Raw genomic sequence first — 23,489 nt, 5'->3', positions numbered from 1 at the left:
AACAGTCAGTGTGTCTGTAACCGGTGCACGCCTTTAACCCCAGCACTCAAGGCAGAGGCAGGCAAATCTCTGAGTTTGAGGCCAACCTGGTCTACGAGCAAGTTCCAGGACAGTCAGGGCTACACAGAGAGAAACCCTGTCTTGGGATAGGGGTGGGGAGGGAAGAAGAAGTTGTAGCCAGGTGTGGTGGCGCATGCCTTTAATCCCAGCATTCAGGAGGCAGAGGCAGGCGGATCATTGTGAGTTCGAGGCCAGCCTGGTCTACAAAGTGAGTCCAGGACAGCCAAGGCTAACATAGAGAGACTCTATCTCAAAAAAAAAAAAAAAAAAGAAGTTGTAAAAATGGGATGAAAAGCCCCATGCACGCTCTACCCAGCCTCCTTCAATGATGCTATCAACAACAGAACAGTGTGACTTCTGTTTCCCAAAGATCGTGCTGACTACTACATCCAATGACTCCAGAGCATGGGAAACCATTGAGGAATAATGGGACGTCCATGCAAGAGGGGGTATGGGAGTGAAGCAGGGTAAAGGGGGGGGGCACGGGGACAGTGGAGCACAAAGGCCGTCAGCAAGCGATGCTGCAGACACACAAAATATGGAGAGAGAGAGGAAGAGAAGCCAAAAGCGGACCTGGGATTGGGGGCCTGAGCAGCTAGGAGTTGCCATCCAGTGGGTGGAGACCCTGTGAGGTAAAAATGCCAAGCAGGAGGTCTAAGCGTGGCAGATTCAGAACCTAATTAGATATTTAAGTAGAGATGCTGGAAGTCAGAGGAGGGAGGTGCGGGGAGAATTTTGACCGTCATTAGCCCGTGGTACTTTAGACACATTGGTTAGTGCCATGGACTAGAGCGCACCTTCTGAGGTAGATGGCCCAGAGACCAGAGGACTGGGCCCTGGGGTCCTCAGTGTGGACAGGTCAGGAAGGTGGAGGGGTGTACAAAGGAGGGAGGGGATCCACTGTCTTTCATGAATGCCAGGAACAGCTCCTTTCTCACCTCTGTCCCAAGGTGGAAAAGGGACAAGAGGGACATGTCCCAAGCGGAGTCAAAAGTTGGCAGAAGAGTCAAAAGCTGATACGAGGCAGAAGAGGGTGAAGGATGTGGCATTTGAGGGCCTCAGGGAGGTGGTGGGGACTGAGGCTGGCAGACTGGAGTGTCCTCGGGAGGAACAGGAGTTTGGGGGGTTGTAATACTAAGATGAAAAAGCTAGCAGAGGACCGCCGCCGCCGGGCTGCTGGGAGTGACATGGGTTCGAGGGGAATGTCGCTGACACAAGGAAGCGGCCAAAGGCTAACGCTGGAGCTCGGGGTGGATGCGGCCAGCACAGGGAATGGTAGTGAGCAAGTGGGACCGTGGAGTCGGGATAATATGGCTGGGACCAAACAATTTGTAACGTCCAGCTGGGCCTGCGGAGTGAGTGGTGGAGGCAGGCTGGAGGCTAAAGTCACCTCACACATCGAGTTTTTGTGGCCACCCTCATCACAGCGTGGCCCTCATGTTGTCAGCAAGGCATCTGTGTCTGCAACATAGCCCATGCTCAGGGTGGACCCTCCGTATCTGCCTCAGAGCTAAGCTGCCATACCTGTTTCAAAGGACGAACACAAGGAGCCCGTAACAACGGCTCTGTAAGTTTGACTAAATTCATCTCAATCAGGGAAGAGAAGCCACCTCCCCGAAGGTCACCTTCCAAGTGCAAGGTATTTGTCAGCCTGTCAAGCACAGCTTTGGCCCATCAGCCTCTGAGTCAGCTGCCTCTCGGGCTGCTATCTTGGGGGGTTGGTTCAAATTACTCAGCCTGGTTCATGTAAACCTTCTGTCCTTTTCCCTTCCGGCCCACAGGCAACCTTCTTCTGTCCTTCCCCTCTCTCCTCCCATCCGCATTCCTCCCCCCCCCCCTTTCTCATTTCTCTTGCTCTCTGCAGCCCCTCCTCCCCAAATTATCCACAGGCTCTGCCTTTAGTGCTCAGAGAAAGGGCCTTGGCCATTCTTGGCTCTGCCTCATTTCTCTACAGCGGCTCTCAGAAGCACGCTTGCATCTAGCTGGTTGCACTCCTCAGCTTCTCACCTCCCCCAACCCCCCCTCTTCCACACCATCTCACCCCCCTCCCCCACCCCCCTACCCCCCACCCCGGCTCACTTCCCTGGTACCTTGGCGCTGGCCTCCCTCAGGTCCTCTTCGTTCCCCAGGGAGCAGGTTTCTTTGGCATGGCTGGAGGAGAGCGCTGACGGAGTAGAGGCAGACTGTGATGAAGCCAGGGACTTTGGGGCCGCTTCAGCAGGCTTGGCTTTGACAGCTGGGACCAAAGGCTTTGGCTCTGAGAAGTCAAGAGCAGGGACAGAGCTGAGGATGTGGCATTGTGGGCTGTCGGTGGGTCCCTGACGCTGTGACTGATGGACGGTCCCGTATAAGCCCTCAACCTCTAGTCCTTCTAATGAGGAAGCTAGATGTTCTCCAGAATAGTGCTGCTGGGAATGTCAAGGACCATGCCACTCTCCATTCACTCACTCATTCATTCATTCCTTTGCTCATTCATTCATTCACTCATTCAGAAAGCAAGCACTGAATATGTTATTCTAAGATGGGGATAGGGTGGGAAAGCAAGAGTCAAATGAAAACAAGCCTGCCCACCATTTTATATCTCTCCAGCAGAATTACGAGGGGCCAGAGAATTTCTGAACACTGGTCCGACCCTCTCAGTTCACAGATGGGAAAAGTCAGGCCCAGCAACCTTCATTCCCAAACAATAGCAGTCCCACAAAATCTCGTCAGTCTATACTTTTCCCAATCAGTGGATTTGAAGGTACATTTTTTTAATAGAGAGAGAAGAGGGATGGGTTCCTTAATTTCCTCCTGCCCCTAAATTTGGTTATTCATCACCTCAAAAGAGCCAGCTAACCAGGGGGTCATTGGAACTAGGGCTGTCATCTAGGGAGGCACAGGGCTGGAGAGAGCATTTTGCGTATGTTTCTACACACACAGCCCCTTAGTCCCTCGGCTTGTAGAAAGGTTAAGAAGGGCTAAAAAGCCAAAGATGGGGGAGAAAATGCAGGTTTTCAGGAGCCAACTGGTCAGGATGAGGTCTGTAAGAACACCACAAAATCTGAGACAGCGTGGCAGCCCTTACTGTATACCATTGTGCAATGTCACCCGCAGTTGACAGCCAGAGACAAATTATTCTCTAAGATCTTTTATATATCCATTTTCTCACCTACACCCCTATGGGGCCACCAAGAAAGCCTTGTCTGAGCAGCTGTCCCTGTTTAGAGACACCTGGTGACATGGTCTCCGAGCCCAAACCCCCATGCCAGCCATCTGAGGGCTAGCGCATAAGGACATATGGGGTCTCATGGGTCCCCAGGCACCCCAGGTACATTCCACACAGCTGAGACAGGGAGACAGGCGAAGCACTTGCCTCTGAGGCATGCTTGCCAGGGCTGCCTCTCAGCCCCAGCTCAACATCCTGTCCCAGAGCATCCTGGGCAAACAGCCTGTCACTCTGCCAAATGCCTCACTTGCTGAGCTGATTAGTCAGGGGCCTGCCAGGAAGTTGGTCACCTTCCTGCCAGTCAGTAGAGCAGCAGCTATACACAGCCTGGGCTCATAGTGGTCCTCTTAGGCCATGGCCTCTTTTCCTGCCCCCTAATCACTCTCCAGCCCAAAACCAGCTTCCCTTCTCCCATGCCCTGTCCCCAGCAGCAGATCAGCAGCCCGGAAAGAATGACCTACATTATCCCTCCTCCCTCCCCCTCCTCCATCTTCCTCCTCCCGCCCCCTCCTCCAGCCCCTCCTCCAGCCCCCTCCTCCAGCCCCCTCCTCCAGCCCCTCCTCCAGCCCCCTCCTCCCTCCCCTGTCTTTCCCTTATTTATCCCTCCTCCTTCTAGAAAGCTGCCCTTCCCCCACTTCCACCCTCTGGTTGGCCCTGCTCCCCTGACCTTTGACCCTGAGGTTTATGAGAGGTGGTTTTCTGTCTCAGTCCAGGGAGGACATCGCTATATGCTTAACACAGAGCAGCAGCCTCTGCTTGGTGTGTCAGGCCCACTCTGGCGCGGTGCAGCCCTGAATGCAGGACTGGCCCAGCTGCTTCCCAGGCTCCAAGGTGTGGTGGGTGAGCTCACTGAAGCTCAAGGTAGCCTAGATCAAACTACTCAGCCAGGATTACCCAGCTCATCGAGAGGAACAGCCATCTCCCTCATTGAGTCCATCAAACCCTGTATGAATTGGTGTGCTTCCTGGTGCTCTGCAGAGCAGAGTACCACTGTCTTCCTGGTGCCTGGGGCAGGTTTATCACCACTCTACAGTGTGATGCCATCCATCTGTGACATGAGGGGCCTGACTTGAGAGCCCTCGGGTCTCCCCTAGCCTAATTCCGTAACCCAGTCCACAGAGGCAAAGAAGCAGAAAACAAGATGAGAGCTCATAGGAATACGTACCCAGAGGTTGAGGGGTCTTTTCCAGAGGCCCGTTCTCACAAGTCAGTCTTAAAAGTAAGAGAGAGAAAAGACCTGTGTGAAACCCAGTTAGCCAAGGACACCAGGGTGAGAAGCCGGGGGCTGCTCCAAGGTAGGGAGACAAAAAAAAAATGGAGCTAGTTCCCTTGTCTGGGTGGCGGGAGGCATAATGCCATACACAGAGACTGGGTTGATTGATGATCAGCCAGGCTGGGAGTCCACGCCCAGGGCTAGGTGCTTCCCTGACCCTGTGATGATCTGTTTCCTAGGAAACAGCATCCATGTGAAAATTGCTGTCTTCCTCTAGACCCATGGCTTTGACTCTAGCTGGATGGAAGACCTGAGACTTCTACCCTCAGCTCCTGCTACAGCCCCTGCCTTGGCCTGTGTTGTGTGGCAAGTGTTCTAGGTACTAAGCCATCTCTCTTCGCCCCAAGGCTCCCCAACACTTTTTTTAAAAAAAATATGTGTACATGTTGTACATGCCTATTTGTATCGGTATTTGGGAGTGGCAGCATGCACAGAAGGTATACATGCAAGTGTGTGCGCATGCGTGTGGAGGCTCAAGGCTAATACTGACTGTCTCCCTCCATCGCTCTCTGCCCTACATTTTGAGGCAGTGTCTCTCACTGAACCCAGAACTCGCTGTTTCAGCTAGTGTGGCTGCCCAGCTTGCTCTGAAGAGTCCATCCCCACCTCTCACACACGGGGGGCACAGAGGGACCCGTGAGGACCACCAGCTTTCATGTGGTTCTAGGCAACCAGCTCTCACGCCTGCACTGCAAATATTTTGCCTGCCAAGCCACCTCCCCAGCCCCACAGTGGCCTCCTAAAGTCAGAGCTCAGCCCATCCCCATACCAAAGAGCTTTTGATGACACCTAGCTGCTTCTAGGTGGGGCCCACACCCTTGGGTGAGGACTCGTGCTCTCCTCATTGGCTGAGCCAGTCTCACAGGCAGACTCTTGGTAGCTTCCCAAACACCTGTCATTCCTCCCTACATGTCCTTCCTCTCCATCTTACACAGTCCCACCTTCAAAACTACTCCAAGATTAATGCTAGCACTCAGGAGTCAGAGGATAGTGGCTGGCTGTGAGTTCGAGACCAGCCTGGTCCACAAAGCTAGTCCAGAACAGCCAGGGCTATACAGAAACCCTGTCTTGAAAAAGCAAAATCCCTCCAGGAAATCATCCCAGCCTGGCTGAGACGACTTTCCACTGGGTTTCCTGACAGAGCGGGCAGCTTCTGTCTCACCTCCAGTGTCACTGGATCACTCAGTGATCTGCCCACAGATCTCTCTCTCTCTCTCTCTCTCTCTCTCTCTCTCTCTCTCTCTCTCTCTCTCTCTCCTCCCTCCCTCTCTCCCCCCCCTCTCTCTCTCATCCCCCAAAACGTATTCACCCTGGTTTCCAAAGCACCTAGCAGACAGTAGGTGCTTAGTTGTTTTTAAGTGAATAAGCGATTAGGTGGGTGAGTGAAAGAAGAGGTGGTAGAGTGAATTTCCCACCTATTAGCTAGACAGCCTCACAGAGGCAGTGAAGAGAGAGCCGAGCCTCAGACAGACATAAGGCAAGTTTTTCATGCTAGGCACTGAGATTAGTGTCACAGACTCTTAAGATATGGCCCCTGACGCATAAAGTGCCAAGTTAGAGAACAGAGCAAGGTTTAAACAAGACAAAATAAATAAACGGAACAAACACAAAAAGAAACAAAATTGATTTAAATAGCCAAGATGTATTATTTAAATCGCTGAAACCCTGGAAGAGAGGTGGGACTGGACAGGCAGTCCGTGTCACGTGGGCAGAGCAGAGGTGGCCCCTTCCTGTCCTTGCTGGCCATGAAAGGCAGCTGAGGCAGAGGTGGAAGGAACAGCGCTGGTGTGCAGGACAGGAAATGATGCTCTGGGTCAGGAGTCAGCGCTCCCACAAAGGAGTGGGACGGCCCCTCTATATAACACAGGAGAGGGCAGGGTGCTCCAAGCAGGCTCCTCTCAAAGCTGCTGGAAGCAGAAGAAAGGTGAAGCGAGATGGAGTCATTACAAGGGCTGCATGTGGACTGAAAAGGGAAGGTGAGGCTGGACAGCAAGGGGCTGGAGAGTGCAGACTAAGACCCTTTGCACGGAGCTAAGAAGCAGTTGTAAGTGCAAAGTGGGAGTGACAAGGACCAGACGGGAGCTTCTGTGTATTTTGTTATTGTAAGAAAGGCATGCGGAGGGGCAATCTGTGAGGGCCCGGAGGCACACGAAGCCAGAGCCAGACTGCTGAAGGTGCAGGCGAAGGGCAGCTTCTCCATGGAGGGGCGATTGGGGAAGCCATGGTAATATGCATTCCCTTTCCACTACTTCCTCTAATGTTGACCAGCATCTGCCATGAGAAACCAGAGGTCCCAATGAGAGTCTGGGTCTCTAGGGAGAGGTCAGGCCATGGCAAAGTCACCCAGAGCCCTATGATCCTGGAGATCATGGGTACAGGGAAAGGTTCCAGGAGGGGAAAAAACAACAGAAATTTTGAGGATGGTCAAATTTAACTGACAGATAAAAGGCATGTGGGAGACTGCCTGGAAGGTCAAGACATGGGCATAAAACCAAGGAGAAGGAGAAGGACAAAAAAAAAAAATCCAAGGGCTAGCCACAGTCTAAACGATGTGAGAAAGTTAAGTTTTGTGGTGGGAAAAAAGACTTTGGACAGCTACCACTAATGCTGCCGAGAGATGAGAGGTGTCTGGGCCTGAAGAGATGTGTCCAGCAGTACGGAAGGCCAGTCTGGAGGAGAATCACATGTGAAGGTGAAAATGGAAGAGAGCTCCCATCCAGGGGCAAGCGCATGGAAAAGTTCCCACATCCCAGCGGGGCTGGACATAGATGGGAGACACAGGTGTGTACACAGAAGGCAGAGCAGGGACCAGGAAACCAAGGAAGCCAGAGAGAAATGGGAGCCTTCAGAACATCAGAGGAGGGTGGCGAGTGGAAGGAGGGCATGAGAGCCATAGGTGGCAGTTTAAATGAGACATGTCCCCCAGATGGCAATGTAAGCTTAGGAAACACGGCCTTGCAGGAGGAACTACGCCATGTAGAGAAGTCTCAGAAGGCTCACTCTACTCCCAGTGTTCTCACTCTGCTTCCTGCAGAGGGTCAAGATGTGAGCTCTCAGCATCCAGCGCCACCATTCCTGATGTGTCCCCACCATAACAGACTCTTACCTCTCTGGAACTGTAAGTCCAAACAAACCTCGGTCCTGTGGTGTTTCATCATAGCAACAGAAAGGCAAACTAATACACCACATGAGGAGAGCCAGGCCCACACTTGATGAACATACACTCACACTCACATGCATCCACAGACACACACACACATACACACACACACACACATGTACACATGTGATCAGATATCAGTCTGGGCTGGCCACTGAGTGCTGATGGCTGTTTAGAAGGATCTGCCTGTCTTCTTTACAAGCCGACCCGTAATAATCGAAGGCCTCTGCCACAACTGTGTCTGGGTATGAAAACCCATTTTTAAGTCCAAAAGTTTTATGGAAAACCCATATACTCACACATATGCATACACGAACACAAACACACATGAGCATGTGCATACACATGATAATGGTTGTGCTTTTCGCATCCATCAGTTAAGAAAACACATGATAATAAAGATTCACCGTGAACTTGGTCATGCCTTAAACAATTTGTATCTTTTTTCATTACTATGGCAACTGTGGACATTAAGAACTTAGGGAACAGGCTGCCCGCAGCGCTTGTCATGTACACCTTCAGAGCCAGCCAGCTAAAGCCCAGGATTAGAGAAGCCACACAACAATGCTATGGCCTCCATGGTGACTCAGCACTGAGGAGCCCAGGGGAATGGCAATGGGGTGGGGCAAGTTGGCCGCTTACTGCGTCTGTGGGGCCCTGGGTCCCGTAAGCACATCCTGGCCTGGACCCAAGGGGTTGGGCAGGGAGCCAGGCCTGCCAGAAGAGGTCCCTATGGGCATCCGAGTCTTCGGGATGGGCGGGATCACGATGCCTCCTAAAGACTTGTGCATCTTCTCATCGTTGCAATGCAAGTATTGCCGGGAAACCTGCACCTGAAAGACAGCCCGGTCCTTGGAAGCACGGCGGCTTCACTGTACATTCAGCTCCTGATGACGTCACACAGCGTCTCCTACCAGGAGACAGGTGGCCAAAGGATGCTGGGAAATGTCCCCTTGTCTCTCTTTCCGGTCTCCGAGCCCCACTCCAGCCCCCTTGCGAGGGTCACCCCTTCCCAACCACTCCAGGTGGGAAGACTGACAAGCTTTTCTGTTGTTTTAATTCCTTTCTGAAAATTTTTTTAAAATCTCGTTTCAGAAAAAAAAAATCTTTGACTTATGAGAGCTGGAAGAGACCCTCCAAAACACTCTGCTTTTACAGATGTACAAAATGGGGCCCGGGGGGGGGGGGGTGCCCTCCCATGCCAACTCATTGGCATTTGACAAGAGATGACCAGAAAACCAGACAAATCCTAAGCCATGAATACCAGAGAAAGCCTGAGGGCCGCCAACTCCAGGACAGACAGTGTTGTAGCCCCTGTACCTCTCAGGCAACGCCCCCCCCAACACTCCCAGGCCAGCCATGAAGGTCTGGAATAATGAAGAGAAATGGAATGGGGCCCTCAAGTCTCTCCCAGTGCCACCCTGATCTTGAGGACTGTCCCGTGACACTTGCAGGGATGCAGGGAGCACGGGGACAGGGGCTGCCAAAGGAAAGAACAGACAGTGTAACTGCAGCAAAGACCTGGAGCTGTGACTCCCTTACCTCCTGGGCACTGGCTCCCGAGGCCTGGAGATCCTGTCTGCCCCCAGGAGGGTCCAGCTCCTTCTCCTTGGCACTGATGGCCTCAGGGGTGGTGGGGATGCTCTGGATGGGAGGCATTGGCCTGGGCACCCTCAGAAGCCTCTGCGAGGTGGTACGGGGGATGGTGCTCCTCAGGGGAACTCCTTTGGGGCCTCCCCCAGGATCCAGAGAGGCTGAGCAAGGGTGAGATGGGGGATGAGTTAGTACTTGAAGCACCAGGAGCAGAGGGGGGGTTTGCCATGCTAAGCTTGGCCTTGTGTGCTGAGAGAAACAGGGGTCATGCGTGAGCAGGGCACCCCCTCTAGCCCTGCCCCACCACACCCACCAGAACACTAGAGAAGCAGCAGGTTTGGTGGGTTCCCTGTTCATTTCCACAGAACTTGGCAGAAATGCAAATCAAAGTCAAAGATGGTTGTGAGTGGAAAGACAGGAGAGTGTTGGGCCCTGGATAGAAGCTATGTGACCCTCTGTGTTCCTAACTTGGGATCTAAAATGGCCCTCCTCAGACTTATGTTTGGAGCATTTTCTCCGCAGCTGGCTGTGCTATTTGGAGTAACTGTGGAGGCTTCAGGAGGCAAGGCCCAGATGGAGGAGGGAGGAAGCGGGTCGCTCCAGACAGGCCTTTGAAGGTGACAGGCCAGACTCTGGGTCCAGCCTTGTGCTCAGCTTCCTGGTTTACCTTGATAAGGACCAGCCTCGGCCACAAGCAAGCACTTCCATAAACGGAGCTGCCCCACCCTGCCTTCCCCAGCACGGACTGAAACGATGAACCAAAAATCTCTCTTCCCTTCAGAGAGGTGACAGTAATCATATAGCTGCTAAGACTCAAGGAATAGACTCTATAGAATAGCCAGCCACGTCCCTGGTGAATCCCAGTGCACGGACACAAAATGTCGGTCTGGTGCCAAGGGCTGAGCCATTTCTTCTCCCTCTGCACAGCTCCCAACGTGGGATAGACCTGCCTCACACTCCTAAGCTAGACTAAAAGAGACACTGCCCCTCATCATCATTTCTGTTGCACTTTTTAAAAAAGAAATAGGTTATCCCTACAAAGCTAGCTATTTATCTGTTTGTTTGTTTGTTTGTTTGTTTGTTTATTCATGCCTGCATACCAGAAGAAGGCACCAGATCTCATTATAGATGGTTGTGAGCCACCATGTGGTTGCTGGGAATTGAACTCAGGACCTCTGGAGGAGCAGACAGTGCTCTTAGCTGCTGAGCCATCTTTCTAGCCCTTTCTGTTACACTTTATTCTCACTGTCACCTGCATATCCCACAAAGCAGCACCCCCTCAGTAGAAGCCCACTGACCAGCCCCAGGGAACCTCCAAAAGCTTGACCACCTGCCGACCCCCATAACTTGGGTAGCCTGGAGTCCTTGACCTCAGAGTGGGTGGAGGCAGGGTCATGGCTCACCTTGAAAAGATGCTGCCATGCCTTCTGAGAGCCGCCTTTTCTTGAGCTTGTCTTTAATCTGGATAGTGTCCCGGGCCACGCTGCTGGCCTCTGACTCCAGGGAGGGGATGGCTGCCACAGGGTGGGGCCCCAAGGGTAGAGTTCTGAGGTTCCTGGAGTAGCCATTCCTGGCCTGCAAGCCTTTCAAAGGAGCATCCAGTGTAAGGCTACCCTGGTCCTCGTGTGCACTCAAGAGCTCTGATGGCTTCTCACTGCTCGGCAGGACACTGGACACTGACTGCAGAGAAGCTGAGAAAGACAAAAACACAAGGGCCAGGATGGCACTGAGCACCAACAAACTTATTAGTATTGCATCCATAGACTAGTCAGCCACGTGCCTGGCGAATCCCCGTCATTCTGTGCTTCAGTCCTTCCTGGGGCCATTTACTGATAGTGGTGCCACAAGACACCTAACCCTGAATGAGACCAGCGTGCTGAGATCTTCAGGCAGAGCAGGCAAGAAATACTAAATATATAGGAAACAGGCTGGCTGTCTAGCCAGGGAACACGTCCACCAAGTTCCAGGATTTAATAGACACTGTTGGCATACTGAGCATTGTCCAGACCATGGAAGGGCAGAGATGAGGAGGACTTTGTGACATGGAGCTTCCAATTAGAAGAATAAGATATGCTGTTAATAGGTTCAAGGTACATATGAGATGTGCCCTAAGTGACAGAGCAAAAAAATGATCACCGCGCTTGCTGCTGTCAGGGGTGATACAGAAGGCGTTGGTGAACTACTGGGCCCAGAGGGGTCCTGGAACCTGCAAGTGCCCCGGGGAACGGTGGGCAGGAAGATTGCAGAAGCTCTTCCACATTGTTTCACTTCCTGGAATCCCTTGACGTCACAAGTCCTAAGTCCTGGTGCTCAGGCAGCAGGGTTTGGGCTCTAGGTTGCATACAAGGCCGGGACAGCCAAACTCCCGGACCAACCATGGCCTGAGAGAACACGATAGCCTGAACCAGGCAGGCCTCCACTCAGAGCAGAGGGACCAGGCCCTACCCTAGACAGCCTGTAGCTAGACACCAGAGCAGAGTCCAGGGGCAGAAGGTGACAGAGGGGCTGAGTGGAGCTGAGACAAGCACCAGGGCAGGGCTGCCATGCTCCGCACTCCTCTTGGCTCCTCTTGCTAGTCATGCCAGGCGCCTTCCTGAGCCCAAGACGCAGCCCCCAAGGAGGACAACCCTGTCTTTCTGGAGTTTAAGAGGCCCCAGGTTCCCAGAAGGGCTAATCCCGCCCCCTGGAATCTCCCTCTACCACCCTCATCCAGATGAGACTTTCTTTGTCTGTTTGTTTCTACATTTTGTTTAAGATTTTTTGTTTTGGATTTTGGAGGATTCTTTTTTAGTTTGGTTTTATTTTCTTCTTCTCTGATCCTTAGAATAAACTTAAAAACTAGACATCACTCCACTCATATAAAAGTTGGTATATAAATGTTTTTATAATACTTAAATGGCCACAGAGTATTATTTTCAGCTTTTAATTTTTTTCTTTGTTTAATTAGACAGAGTCTCACAAAACCCAGATTTTGGACTTTGATCCTCTACTTTCTCCAGCATGCTGAAATTAGTCTCTAAGGGGCATCTTAAGCAAGGGCCATGATACAAAACCCAAGCATCTAGATACCACCATTCGTCCTCCAGGGTGGAGTCCATGTGGCCAGTGTCCGCCTATAGCTTCTATAGGATCCTCTCCCACCCATGACAAGACCCCTGAGAGGCCACCAGAGCCACCGGCTGTGACCGAGTTACCAAGCCCGATCCTCACCTTCACCATAAGCAAGAAGACCGGAGCCGACGCTTCCAGGTGGGAGCACTCGGAGCCCAACACTGGTCCGAGGGACACTGCCACAGTACACAGCCACTGGAGCCAGAACTTTGGCTGGGGACAGAATCACAGGGAAAGGTACCTTAGACTCCTCTGGGGCCAAAGTGGGTATAAGTGAAGAACAGGGTACCCGTACCCACTGCCATTCTCCCCTTGGGGTCTCTGCTGGAAGGACCAAGGGCAGGTCCTGGTCCTCGCACCAGAGCCTAGTCCATGATGGGGCGGGGTGACAGGCAGGCAGTAACTTCAAGCAATCCCACAAACCTACCATGCCTCAGCCTTCACTAGCATCCCTCTCTCCTCAAATCCTGCCTGTTTGCTCCCTCTCTGCCTATTTTCTCCCTCTCTGCCTGATTTCTCCCTCTCTGCCTGATTTCTCCCTCTCTGCCTGATTTCTCACTCTCTGCCTGATTTCTCACTCTCTGCCTGATTTCTCCCTCTCTGCCTGATTTCTCCCTCTCTGCCTGATTTCTCACTCTCTGCCTGCTTTCTCCCTCTCTGCCTGATTTCTCCCTCTCTGCCTGATTTTTCCCTCTCTGCCTGATTTCTCACTCTCTGCCTGCTTTCTCACTCTCTGCCTGATTTCTCCCTCTCTGCCTGATTTCTCCCTCTCTGCCTGATTTCTCACTCTCTGCCTGCTTTCTCCCTCTCTGCCTGATTTCTCACTCTCTGCCTGCTTTCTCCCTCTCTGCCTGATTTCTCCCTCTCTGCCTGATTTCTCCCTCTCTGCCTGATTTCTCACTCTCTGCCTGATTTCTCACTCTCTGCCTGCTTTCTCACTCTCTGCCTGATTTCTCCCTCTCTGCCTGATTTCTCCCTCTCTGCCTGATTTCTCACTCTCTGCCTGCTTTCTCCCTCTCTGCCTGATTTCTCCCTCTCTGCCTGATTTTTCCCTCTCTGCCTGATTTCTCACTCTCTGCCTGATTTCTCACTCTCTGCCTGCTTTCTCCCTCTCTGCCTGATTTCTCACTCTCTGCCTGATTTCTCACTCTCTGCCTGCTTTCTCACTCTCTGCCTGATTTCTCACTCTCTGCCTGCTTTCTCACTCTCTGCCTGATTTCTCCCTCTCTGCCTGATTTCTCCCTCTCTGCCTGATTTCTCACTCTCTGCCTGCTTTCTCCCTCTCTGCCTGATTTCTCCCTCTCTGCCTGATTTCTCACTCTCTGCCTGATTTCTCACTCTCTGCCTGATTTCTCTCTCATGTCTACTGTCTATCTCCCTCCAGCTTCGGGTCAAGCCCCCTAATTATTTTTTTTCATCCTCCTTCAGAGTCCACTTCCTCCAGCAGCCAATGAAACGGATCCCTGCTGACCCATAGCCCCGGCTTCTGTCACAGTGAGTCTCAGTGCTCCTCCTAGGCCACTGTCTGGCACCCATTACAGACAGCTCCCTTTGCCTTGGCATCCACTGACTGCCTCGTCCCTGGAAAGCCTCACGCTCTGGCCTCTCTCCCTCCGCAGCATCCCTGGTTTATCAAATGGAACCCTTCGTTTCCTAGCGCCTGCGCAGTGCAGGGATTCTGGCCTGTTCACACTAACCAGAGGGTAGCAAGGTCCCCTGGAGGTGACCAGAAGGCCAACGACAGACAGAGGGTGGAGAGTACTAGTAAGCCCTGGTACAGGACAGGGATGGGAAGGGCTCCCCGTTAGGGAAGAGCCAGACAGAAAGAAGCAGGAAAAGAAAGGGGAGCTGGCTAGGGGACCCCAGCACTGAGAGGAGGAAGTGGGCACAAAGCCCCACGCCTAACCAAAAAAAAATCTATCAGCAGTCGATGGCTGCTAGCGAAGGGGAAACCACTGTTCTCCAATGGAGTAACACTGGCTCCAGGGCCGCCTCCATGTCCAACGCACAACAAACAGAATAAGCCCCATGGTTTGCCGCCATTTTGTTGTGGGCTTTCTGTTTGATTTCGTCTCACACGGACAGTTTTTGTCTTCTTAACTTTTTGTTTATCTTTATTTTTTTTTGTTTTGTTTTGAGTGAGGGATCGTGGAATTGTGTGGGTAGAGGGATGGGGAGATCTGGGAGGAATTGAGGAGAAAGAAAGAATATGATTAAAAATATATTGCATGAAAAAATTAAATGAAAAAAAGGAAGTCTCCCCTGCCTTTGGCCCATCAGGCCCAAGTCCACCTTTGCCTCTCAGGACACACTTAACAAATGTCATTACCCCGAGCTCTCGGGCTCAGCCCCTCCCATGTATATCTTGGTACCATCCAGGGGGCCTAACTGACCACCTAATAACCCCCCTTACAGAGGGACACTCAGCCACCCCACACAGACACAACCCCAGACCAGGACTTGGGAGTCTAAGCTGTTCTCGTTTCTATCGCTGTGTGACCTTGAGGAAATAAACTACCCTCTCTGAGACTCAGTTCCATATCTGTAAAACAAACTATTTGGGCTGTTCTGGGTTCATAAAATACCTATTCCTAGATTTTTTTCTTTCCTTAGGCGTTCAGCCATTCTTCCTTCTCCACTTGATTCTAAGGCCAGGCAGCATCTGATTTATTTGTGAATTACACAGTTGTTTTCACAGTCTGTGGTATACTGCCTAAAGATAGCATGTCCCCAGCAATTACCTCTTCACCGAGGTCGCCTGGACATATACCCCAACATCTGGGCCCATCTGAGGTTAATAGCAGCCTTGTACCCAATAATCATCATAATCATCCATTTCATCAGGGGCGGGAGAAATCCCTCTGTTTCTACCAGAAACCGGAGTGCCTGGACTGTCTCCTGACCCAGCCACCCACAGGCTCACAGCCACAGATGGCATTAGCCCTTCAAGGGACCAGTCCACTGTGTCTCAGAGCAGATCCAGAGCCAGCCGGAATCCACTGGGACTCCACATCCCTGCAGGCCAGGCAAGGCAACTGAAGTCAGGACACCCAGTCTCAGCCTGTGGCGAGCCACCACCAGCAGAGTGTGACCTCTGGACTATCCAAGGAAAGTTCCCAGCCCATCAAGATCCCCTACCTGGAGGGACATCATCACGGGTGTCCATGTCCTAGGTGTAGAAGGCGCCCACCAGGCTGGCTGGAGGTGGCAATCGTCCCTGGACCCTGAGTACAGGCCTCAGGGGTCCAAAAGATGCTGACCTGTGACATCCAGGACCCTATGTGCAAAGAACAAACAAACAAGAAATAAAACACTTTTAAACCTTCTGCAGCAATCCATGGGAGCTAAAACCCGGCTAAGGTGAAGAGATAAGTGCCAAGCACAGGATGGCCGCCTGTCTTTTCTGACCTTTGCCCTCTCTCAGAAATACCTAAGTCCCAAGGCCAAATGACCCCGGAGAAGAATTCATTTTGAGGAGTCTCAATGGAGCCCAGTCAACTTGTCACCCCTTTGTCACTTGGATGTGACACCTTCAAGCCTCAGGGAAGGTAAAATTCTGTTACTCTTCCAAGTACTTTCTATTGTCTTCCAATGACTTTTCCACAGCTGCCTGGAGCCTGTGGTGGATGCTAGTCTTCAACTCAAGCTTGGGGTGTCTGCAGAGTCACCCTAACTCTGGTTGCTTTCAGGTTAGGCCTGTCTGCACCTGCATGTAGAACATGGCGCTTGTTCTCGCCCTACTGAACAAGCCAGAGCTCTGGACCTCTTGGCCGCTTTGACCATTTTGTTTCCCTCAGCTTGTCTGCTTTGAGCTTCTTCCCCCACCCCCACCCCTACCTCTCCCTCCTCAAGCCTTCGAGGTCAGCCATCAGCTCTTGCCCTTGACCAGACTTCCTTTCCCTTTGACAAGGGTCTTACTGCAGACTCTGCAACTCCATGCAGCTTTATGCATTCCTTCTTGGAACAAGGCGACAGGTTGAGTCTGGTGGTGGCCAGACCCTGATTAGTGACAGAATTCGGCCTCCCAGTGTCCCTCCTGAGAGTGCTTCCCTTCAGATGTCGTCTGTGTACAGGCGAGGACACTGCACCAGCTTCATTTTGTTGAGTAACAAACTCTAGCTCAGGAGCTGAGAGACCTGCCTTCCGCCTGGAAGCCAGCCTGACACAGGCCCTGCCTGGCCCCAGAATGCAGCAGAGTGCTTGGCAACTTCTGGCTAAATGAAGTTCAGCCAGAGGCCCAGACCCAGGCCTGACCCAGCCCTGTGTCCCTGCTTAGAGCTTCAAGCCCATTGGGTCCCTCTGTCACAGAACTTTCCTCAGCGACTACCAGGATTAGAAAGATTTGACCACATGGTGGTGATAGTGGCCAGGAAGCCTGAAAGACACAGTGCTTCCTCCAAGTCAGTGAGGAATCATTCTTCAGCCAGAGAGATGGGGAAGACGCTCAAGAGGCTGGCCAGGCCACCAGCTTCCATGCAAGACCCAGGACCACTCTTGCCTAAATGAAAGCCCACTGGCTGGAGGCCGCGGCTTTGGAGACCCCAAGAGTAGCCTCTCATCAGAGGATACACTGTCTGTGGACAGTTAGGCAGATAAGAAACATTTATCAGCTGGGCGGTGGTGGCACACACCTTTGATCCCAACACTTGGAAGGCTAGGAGTTTGAGGCCAGCCTGGTCTACAAAGCGAGTCCACAACAGCCAGGGCTTGTTACAGAGACAAACCTTATCTGGAAAAAACAAAAACAAAAGAAAAGAAACATTTATCTATATTTCTGTTCTTAACCATGGCCGAAGATCTCTATCACCTAGAGTTTGATTAAAAATTACAGAATTACAGACTGAGGGCTGGAGAGATGGCTCAGTGGTTAAGAGTGCTGCCTGCTCTTCCAAAGGTCCTGAGTTCAAATCCCAGCAACCACATGGTGGCTCATAACCATCTATAATGTGATCTGATGCCCTCTCCTGGCTCGCAGGTGTATGTGTAGACAGAACATTGTATATATAATAATGAATAAATATTTTTTTAAATTACAGACTGAGGTCCCACCATGCCGGCCTTCCTCACTGGATTATTGTAGTAAGCAGGCTACAAAGATGTGCCTGATGTTTTAACTCCAAAGTGATTTTTGATGTTCAAACAGGACTGAGCCAGGGGCTACAGTTCTGGTTCATCCTATAGTAAGAGCTTTGCTCCGTCCCTCTCACCTCAGGCTCCCAAGGGAGTTATTGATGCCTCAGTGTTACTTAAAGTTTCTCCTCTTTAAACAGTCAATTTGGAGTTCCCTAAGAGCACAGCATATGCTGCTGCAACGCTTTGTGAATAGGACCTGTCCTCACAGGTTCCCTCCTGGAAGTCAGAATGTCCCTGAGCTGAGGCAGCCCTGCTCTTCCATGCCCCGGAGGACTCACAGAAAGGAAACACTGGCCATCATCTAGCTTACCATGGCACATCCATCAAGCAAGCCCTGGCTAGTTCTGCATCTTCAATCCCTCAGTCCCCAAAGATCCACAGAGCAGGGTCTCCCAGGCACCTGCCCAAGAATGGCCAAGGTGGCTAATGGACAAGAAGCCATGTCCCATGTGACAGCCAGGAGTGAATTCCCACCCCTCTCCCACCAGCCCAGGCAGACCACTCAGGCCCAGGGTGAGCATTCAAAGATCCTGTCCCTAAGACACAGCTCTTAGCTTAGCTCAAATGCCATTCAGCCACTGTCCCCTAAGTAGAGTTTTCTGACCTCTCGTTTGTACACAGCACTGTTCTGGCCATGAAAGTCTTATTCTCTCTACCTACTGAGTCATCCAACCTCAACCCAAAAGGCTGAATCAGCCAGTAGAGTCTAGTGAACAGGATTTGGCTCTCACTCCCCTATGCTCCACAGTGCCCCAATGACTGGTTCCTTCACTTTCAGCCGCAGTTTCCCAGTTCAAATAAACACTATTGTCTGCTCCTTCCCTTAAAGCTGTGGTGACAAGGGTTCCATGGTGACCCACGCAGCAGGTGAAGGCACTCAGGTTTCAAGTGGAATGGAAACAAAGCTGGCATTGGCTCGGGAGCGGGTCAGCCCCCAAAAACAAAGTGTGACCACCCTTGTGCCTCTCACAGACCACAGGAGCCAAAGCCAGGTCCATGCGCACCTTGTTTCCCAGGAAGCTGCTGTCCCAACGAGAACAGCAAAGAGACAGGCAGCAGGGCACGGAGGAACTGCGGGAGGAAGGGCAGGACACAAATGCTCGCGCACACCATCTTGCAAGTCCTGTGGAGACAGCCTTCCACCCTTCACAGCACATTGACATAGGTGTCCACATGGAAGAGATGGGTGGTAAATTCAAACCAGGTATCAGCTGGGTGTGGTGGCGCACGCCTTTAATTCCAGCACTCGAGGCAGAGGCAGGGGGATCGTTGTGAGTTCGAGCCAGCCTGGTCTACAAAGCAAGTCCAGGACAACTAAGGCTACAGAGAAAAACCCTGTCTCAAAAAAAAACAAAACAAAACAAAACAACAACAACAACAAAACAACAAACTAGGTTTCACCTCATACACATACCCTTTTAATATTATGTTTTTTTCTGAACTAGGATCTCAGTATGTAGCCCAGGCTGGCCTGGCCTGGTACTCAAGATCTTCCTATCTCAGCCTCAGGAGTGTCACCATACCTAGCTCAGATGTCCCTTTAGCCTCCTCCAGGGCTCACTACAAGCCTATGTTTCTGTGTGAACACTTGCTGGCAGGCAGGCAGGAAGAACAATGCTTTCTGTAAGAGCAGGAGAAGGGAGTGGACACTCACTGCCACCCCAGGCGGGGCACGTACTTACCATTGTCCCGCCAGTCAGAGTAAGGATTCACTGTCATGCCAGGAGGGACAAAGGGACATTCACTGTGCAGGTGGGCACTCAGGGGGACTACACCATTATCTGAGAAATCAACCCAGGGATAACAGCCTTGCTGGGCCTGACTCAAGATGTCAACAGGTCAAAACAGAGAAAGGCATTTCAAATGCACGCATGGAGGGGGCAAATGGACCTGTGAGTCTGGAGACCCAGAGGCACAGCCTGGGAAGGCTGTAGTGGCCATGGTAGAGACCCTGGAGTGGCCCCCTGGGAGCATATATTCAGAAAACAACAGTTTTGACGAACTGAAGTTTACAGATGCTGCACTGGATTCTAGCACAAACACAGAAATTTAAAAATTAGGATCAAGCAGGGCGCAGTGGCACACACCTGTGATACCAGCACTTGGGAGGCAGAGGCAGGAGGATCTCTGTGAGTTCAAGGCCAGCCTGGTCTACAAAGTGAGTTGAGGACACCCAAGACTACACAGAGACACCGTGTCTCAAAAAACAAAAATAAAAAAACAAAATCAGGATTGAGACCTGCCTGCTAGTCTAAGCAGGGTGTAGGCTGAACTGAAGACTCTTTTTCTTGCCTTGTTCTTTCTCGCTGAAGGTGAGAAGCAACATACACACACACACACACACGTACGATCACATAGACCTCAAAACCCTCACCCACTCTGCTCCCATGAGGCAGCCCAGCCACAAACCTCCAGAGAAGACCCTGCTGACTCCAATCTCTGAGCTTTGCTGGAGGTCTGCGGCCCACTCCAGTCCCCCACATCCCAGATACCAAGATACACAGGTGAGTGATATCACACTCAGCCCCTGAGCATCGTGTGACCGGAAGCACAGTACTGATGCCTCTAAACTCAGCTTCTGCTACTACAGAAAGACACACACACACACACACACACACACACACACACACACACACACACACAAGCCTCAGTATCTATTCTATAAATAGAAATGACCTCTTAATACGGGGTTTGACCCTGGTTAGTGGTCATCTGGGCATTAGCGTGGCTGCAATTCACAGAGGTATGGCAGCTGGATGGGGAGATGATTTGGTTGGTACAAAGGTTGCTATGAAAACACAAGGTCCTTGGTTCGAATCCCCAGAACCCACATAAAAACACCTGCGCACAGCAGCAAACACCTGTAATCCTAGAGGTGGGGAGGCAGAGAGAAGATGCCTGAGGCTTGCTGGCCAATGATCCAGTGGTTCTCAACTTTCCTGATGCTGCGACCCTTTAATACACCTCCTCACATTGCGGAGACCCACCCCCCCACACCATAAAATTATTTTATTGCTACTTCATAGCTGTAATTTTTCTACCATTATGAATCATAATGTAAACCTCTGATATGCACGATACATATATGACCCACAGAGGTCAAGACCTACAAGTTGAGGATCTCTGGTCCGGACAAATAGAAAGCTCCAGGTTCAGTGACGGACAGTGTCAAAAAATAACATGCCCAGTGCTTGAGGAAAATATCCAATGTCAACTGTGCATCTGGGGGACAGGGAGCGATGAGCAGGTGGGAGAGCAAGATGCTGATGCAATGAGCAGACAGTTCCTGGAGGTTTGCATGGGGGAGGGGCTAGAGACAAAGGGAGGGGGTACTTGGAGGGAGGGAGTGGAACCTTTGAGGAGTTGGGCATAGACTGTAGATCATTCAGGGCATAACTTTAAAGGGGTATTGGGACCTCAGCTCCTTTTTCACAGTCTCTTCTCTTACCCTCTGCCATGAATCAAGCAGCTTTGCCCCACCCTATAACCTCACACATGCCTCACCACAGGCCCAGAAACAAGAAGGCCAATGACCATGGACTGAAGCTTCAGAAACCGTGAGCCAAAACAAAATCTGCCCTTCAGGCCAGTTTTCCCAAGCGTTTTGTCACAATGATGGAAAGCTGATTGACACAAGTCCCAAGTCACCTCCATCCTTACCAGGGAGACCGATGCCCACACCCACCACACCCTGTGTGGAGGCATCCCAGGCCCTCTCACTCACTCAGAGCTCCAGCCTCCCACTGAGACTTGCTTGTACGCCAGCAAGAAGACAGTTCAGAGACAATCTGCCCCCCTTGACCTGCACAGTTGGGCCCCCTCCAGCATCTCAGCAGCCACCCCACTGCCTGCTGCTGCCATCTTCCCTCCACCATAAGATAAGATAGAGATGGTACTCTGTAGGCAATCTACCCCTCAGACAACATGAGGTGCAGGTCAGCTCGCAGCCTGCAGGAGTAGAAAGCAAGGCCTGGGGAAATGGCCTGGTTGGTAAAATGCTTTCTGTACAGTCATGAGAATCCTGGTTCAAACCCCTAGAACTCATTTAAAAAAAAAAACAAAAACAAAAAGACAGGCACAGTGGCCTTGTGATCCCAGGGAAAGCAGAGACCTGGGGCTTGCTGACCAGCCTAGCCTATCAGCGACTTTCAGTCCATAGAGTCTCTGACTCAAAAAGCCAAGATGTACAATACCTACAGAATGACACCTGGGGTTACCTCTGGCCTCCACATGCACCTAATACACACTTACACACACACACACACACACACACACACACACACACACACACACACACACACCAGCACCTCGTTCACAGTAGATGTTTTAACCCTCGTCTTAGAGGTAAGGTGACTGAGGCTCAGCGAGGTTGGGTAAGCAGATCAGGGCCACAGAACTGCAGCAGAAAAGTCAAAGCCAGTGGTTTCTGCGGAGGCTGGCACACACTGGATTTCAGACTGTTCAATCCGGAGCCAACAGACATACCACCAGCTGACTCTATGGCCTCGGGCACATTAGTAAACCTCTGTGAACTTCCGTTTCGCAGCAAAATGGAATTAAAAACATCTATCTTACAAGGTTTTCAAGAGTACCAAGGGGCTGGAGAGCTGGTTCAGCTACTAAGCATGCTTGCTGATCTTGCAGAGGACCTGAATTCAGTTCCCAGACCCCACAGCTGGCAGCTCACAACAGCCAGTAACTCCAGCTCCAAGGGATCTGACACCCTCTTTTGGCCTCTGCAGGTACCCATCTATGTGCACACAGTCTCTCTCTCTCTCTCTCTCTCTCTCTCTCTCTCTCTCTCTCTCTCTCAAATAAATAATTAAATAAATCTCAAGAAGAAGAAGAAGAGAAGGAGGAGGAGGAAGAAGAGAAGAAGAAGAAGAAGAAGAAGAAGAAGAAGAAGAAGAAGGAGGAGAAGAAGAAGAAGAAGAAGAAGAGTGTTCAAAAAACATAACAGGTGTTCAGTGCTCAGCCCTAAATAAGCCGCCTATGTCAGCCTCCTCAAGGCTCAGGCACATCAAAGAAGGGGAGGGAAAAACACGGAGCTGGAGGAGGAGAGGAGAGCTGTGAGTCACGCCTTCCGCCTTCCGGGCCGATGTGCTCACGCAGTCGCTGCAGCTATGGTTACCTGAACAAGATCAAGTGGGCAGCTGCAGTCAGCGTTCCAGCAGGCAGCACCAAGTGGACACAGAGGGTCATTAAAAAGGTCACGAAGCAGAGAAGGGAGACATGTTGGGGGATTTGGGGGATTTGGGGTGGACAGACTCATTATACATTGTATTCATGTATGAAATTGTCAAAGAATAAAAGTAAATCTATTTTAAATATATGTGTAAAATTATATACATAATTTATATTTATATAAAATCATATATTATATAATTATATATAATTTTTTAAAAGACGTGTCTCATGGGAAGCTGAGACAGGATGAGGGAAAGTTTAGGGCCAGCCTGTGCAACTTAGTGAGACACTATCTCAAAATAAAAAATAGAAAATAAAAAGTCACTGTATGCATTTTGTTCAGCATGTTTGAAGGCCCTGGGTATAATCCCTGGGGCTGGAAAAAAAGAAAAGAAAGAAAAAGGCCACCATGGAATGCTGTGTCTAGCCCCCTCAGTCAACAGTGGGCACTGTTTAGTAACTGTCCCGCTGGGTCGGCAGTTCCTGAAGGGGAACTCTGGGCCCACTGAAAGTCTTTGGGGCGGGAGGCTGCAGCAGCCTGGCTGAGGTCAAGGGTCATGTGAAGATGCTCCCTTCAGAGCCAGACAGCCATACTTACTGGGTATTCTGTCCTGAGCAGGGGACAGCTGGCAGGCTGGGGCAGGGCACTCAAAAGAACAACAGATCTGGTGCCAGGGGACTCATTTAAAGAGAACGGTCTGTAGTGGCTGGTAACCTCGCAGTGACCTCCTGAGACAGGACCAAGCATGCCACCAAGAATCCAC

The 23,489-nt window shown here is 51.3% G+C and overlaps 1 protein-coding gene across 1 annotated transcript in view; it reads right to left on the bottom strand.

The window, feature by feature from the left end:
* Positions 1 to 23,489, bottom strand: part of TOGARAM2 (TOG array regulator of axonemal microtubules 2) — a 64,771-nt gene that overhangs the window by 30,573 nt on the left and 10,709 nt on the right. The window contains exons 3-9 of the mRNA XM_084791527.1: positions 15,544 to 15,682; positions 12,505 to 12,618; positions 10,698 to 10,985; positions 9,244 to 9,455; positions 8,344 to 8,534; positions 4,434 to 4,480; positions 2,151 to 2,317 (exon numbers count right to left, since the gene is read on the bottom strand). Of these exons, the coding sequence (XP_084647653.1) occupies positions 2,151 to 2,317; positions 4,434 to 4,480; positions 8,344 to 8,534; positions 9,244 to 9,455; positions 10,698 to 10,985; positions 12,505 to 12,618; positions 15,544 to 15,571 (1,047 nt within the window). The 5' untranslated portion in view covers positions 15,572 to 15,682. The remainder of the gene's footprint in view (positions 1 to 2,150; positions 2,318 to 4,433; positions 4,481 to 8,343; positions 8,535 to 9,243; positions 9,456 to 10,697; positions 10,986 to 12,504; positions 12,619 to 15,543; positions 15,683 to 23,489) is intronic.

Source organism: Acomys minous (assembly GCF_964271855.1).
Source record: "Acomys minous genome assembly, chromosome: 8".
NCBI classification, from domain to species: domain Eukaryota; kingdom Metazoa; phylum Chordata; class Mammalia; order Rodentia; family Muridae; genus Acomys; species Acomys minous.
This window is presented reverse-complemented; position numbering and strand designations above follow the sequence as displayed.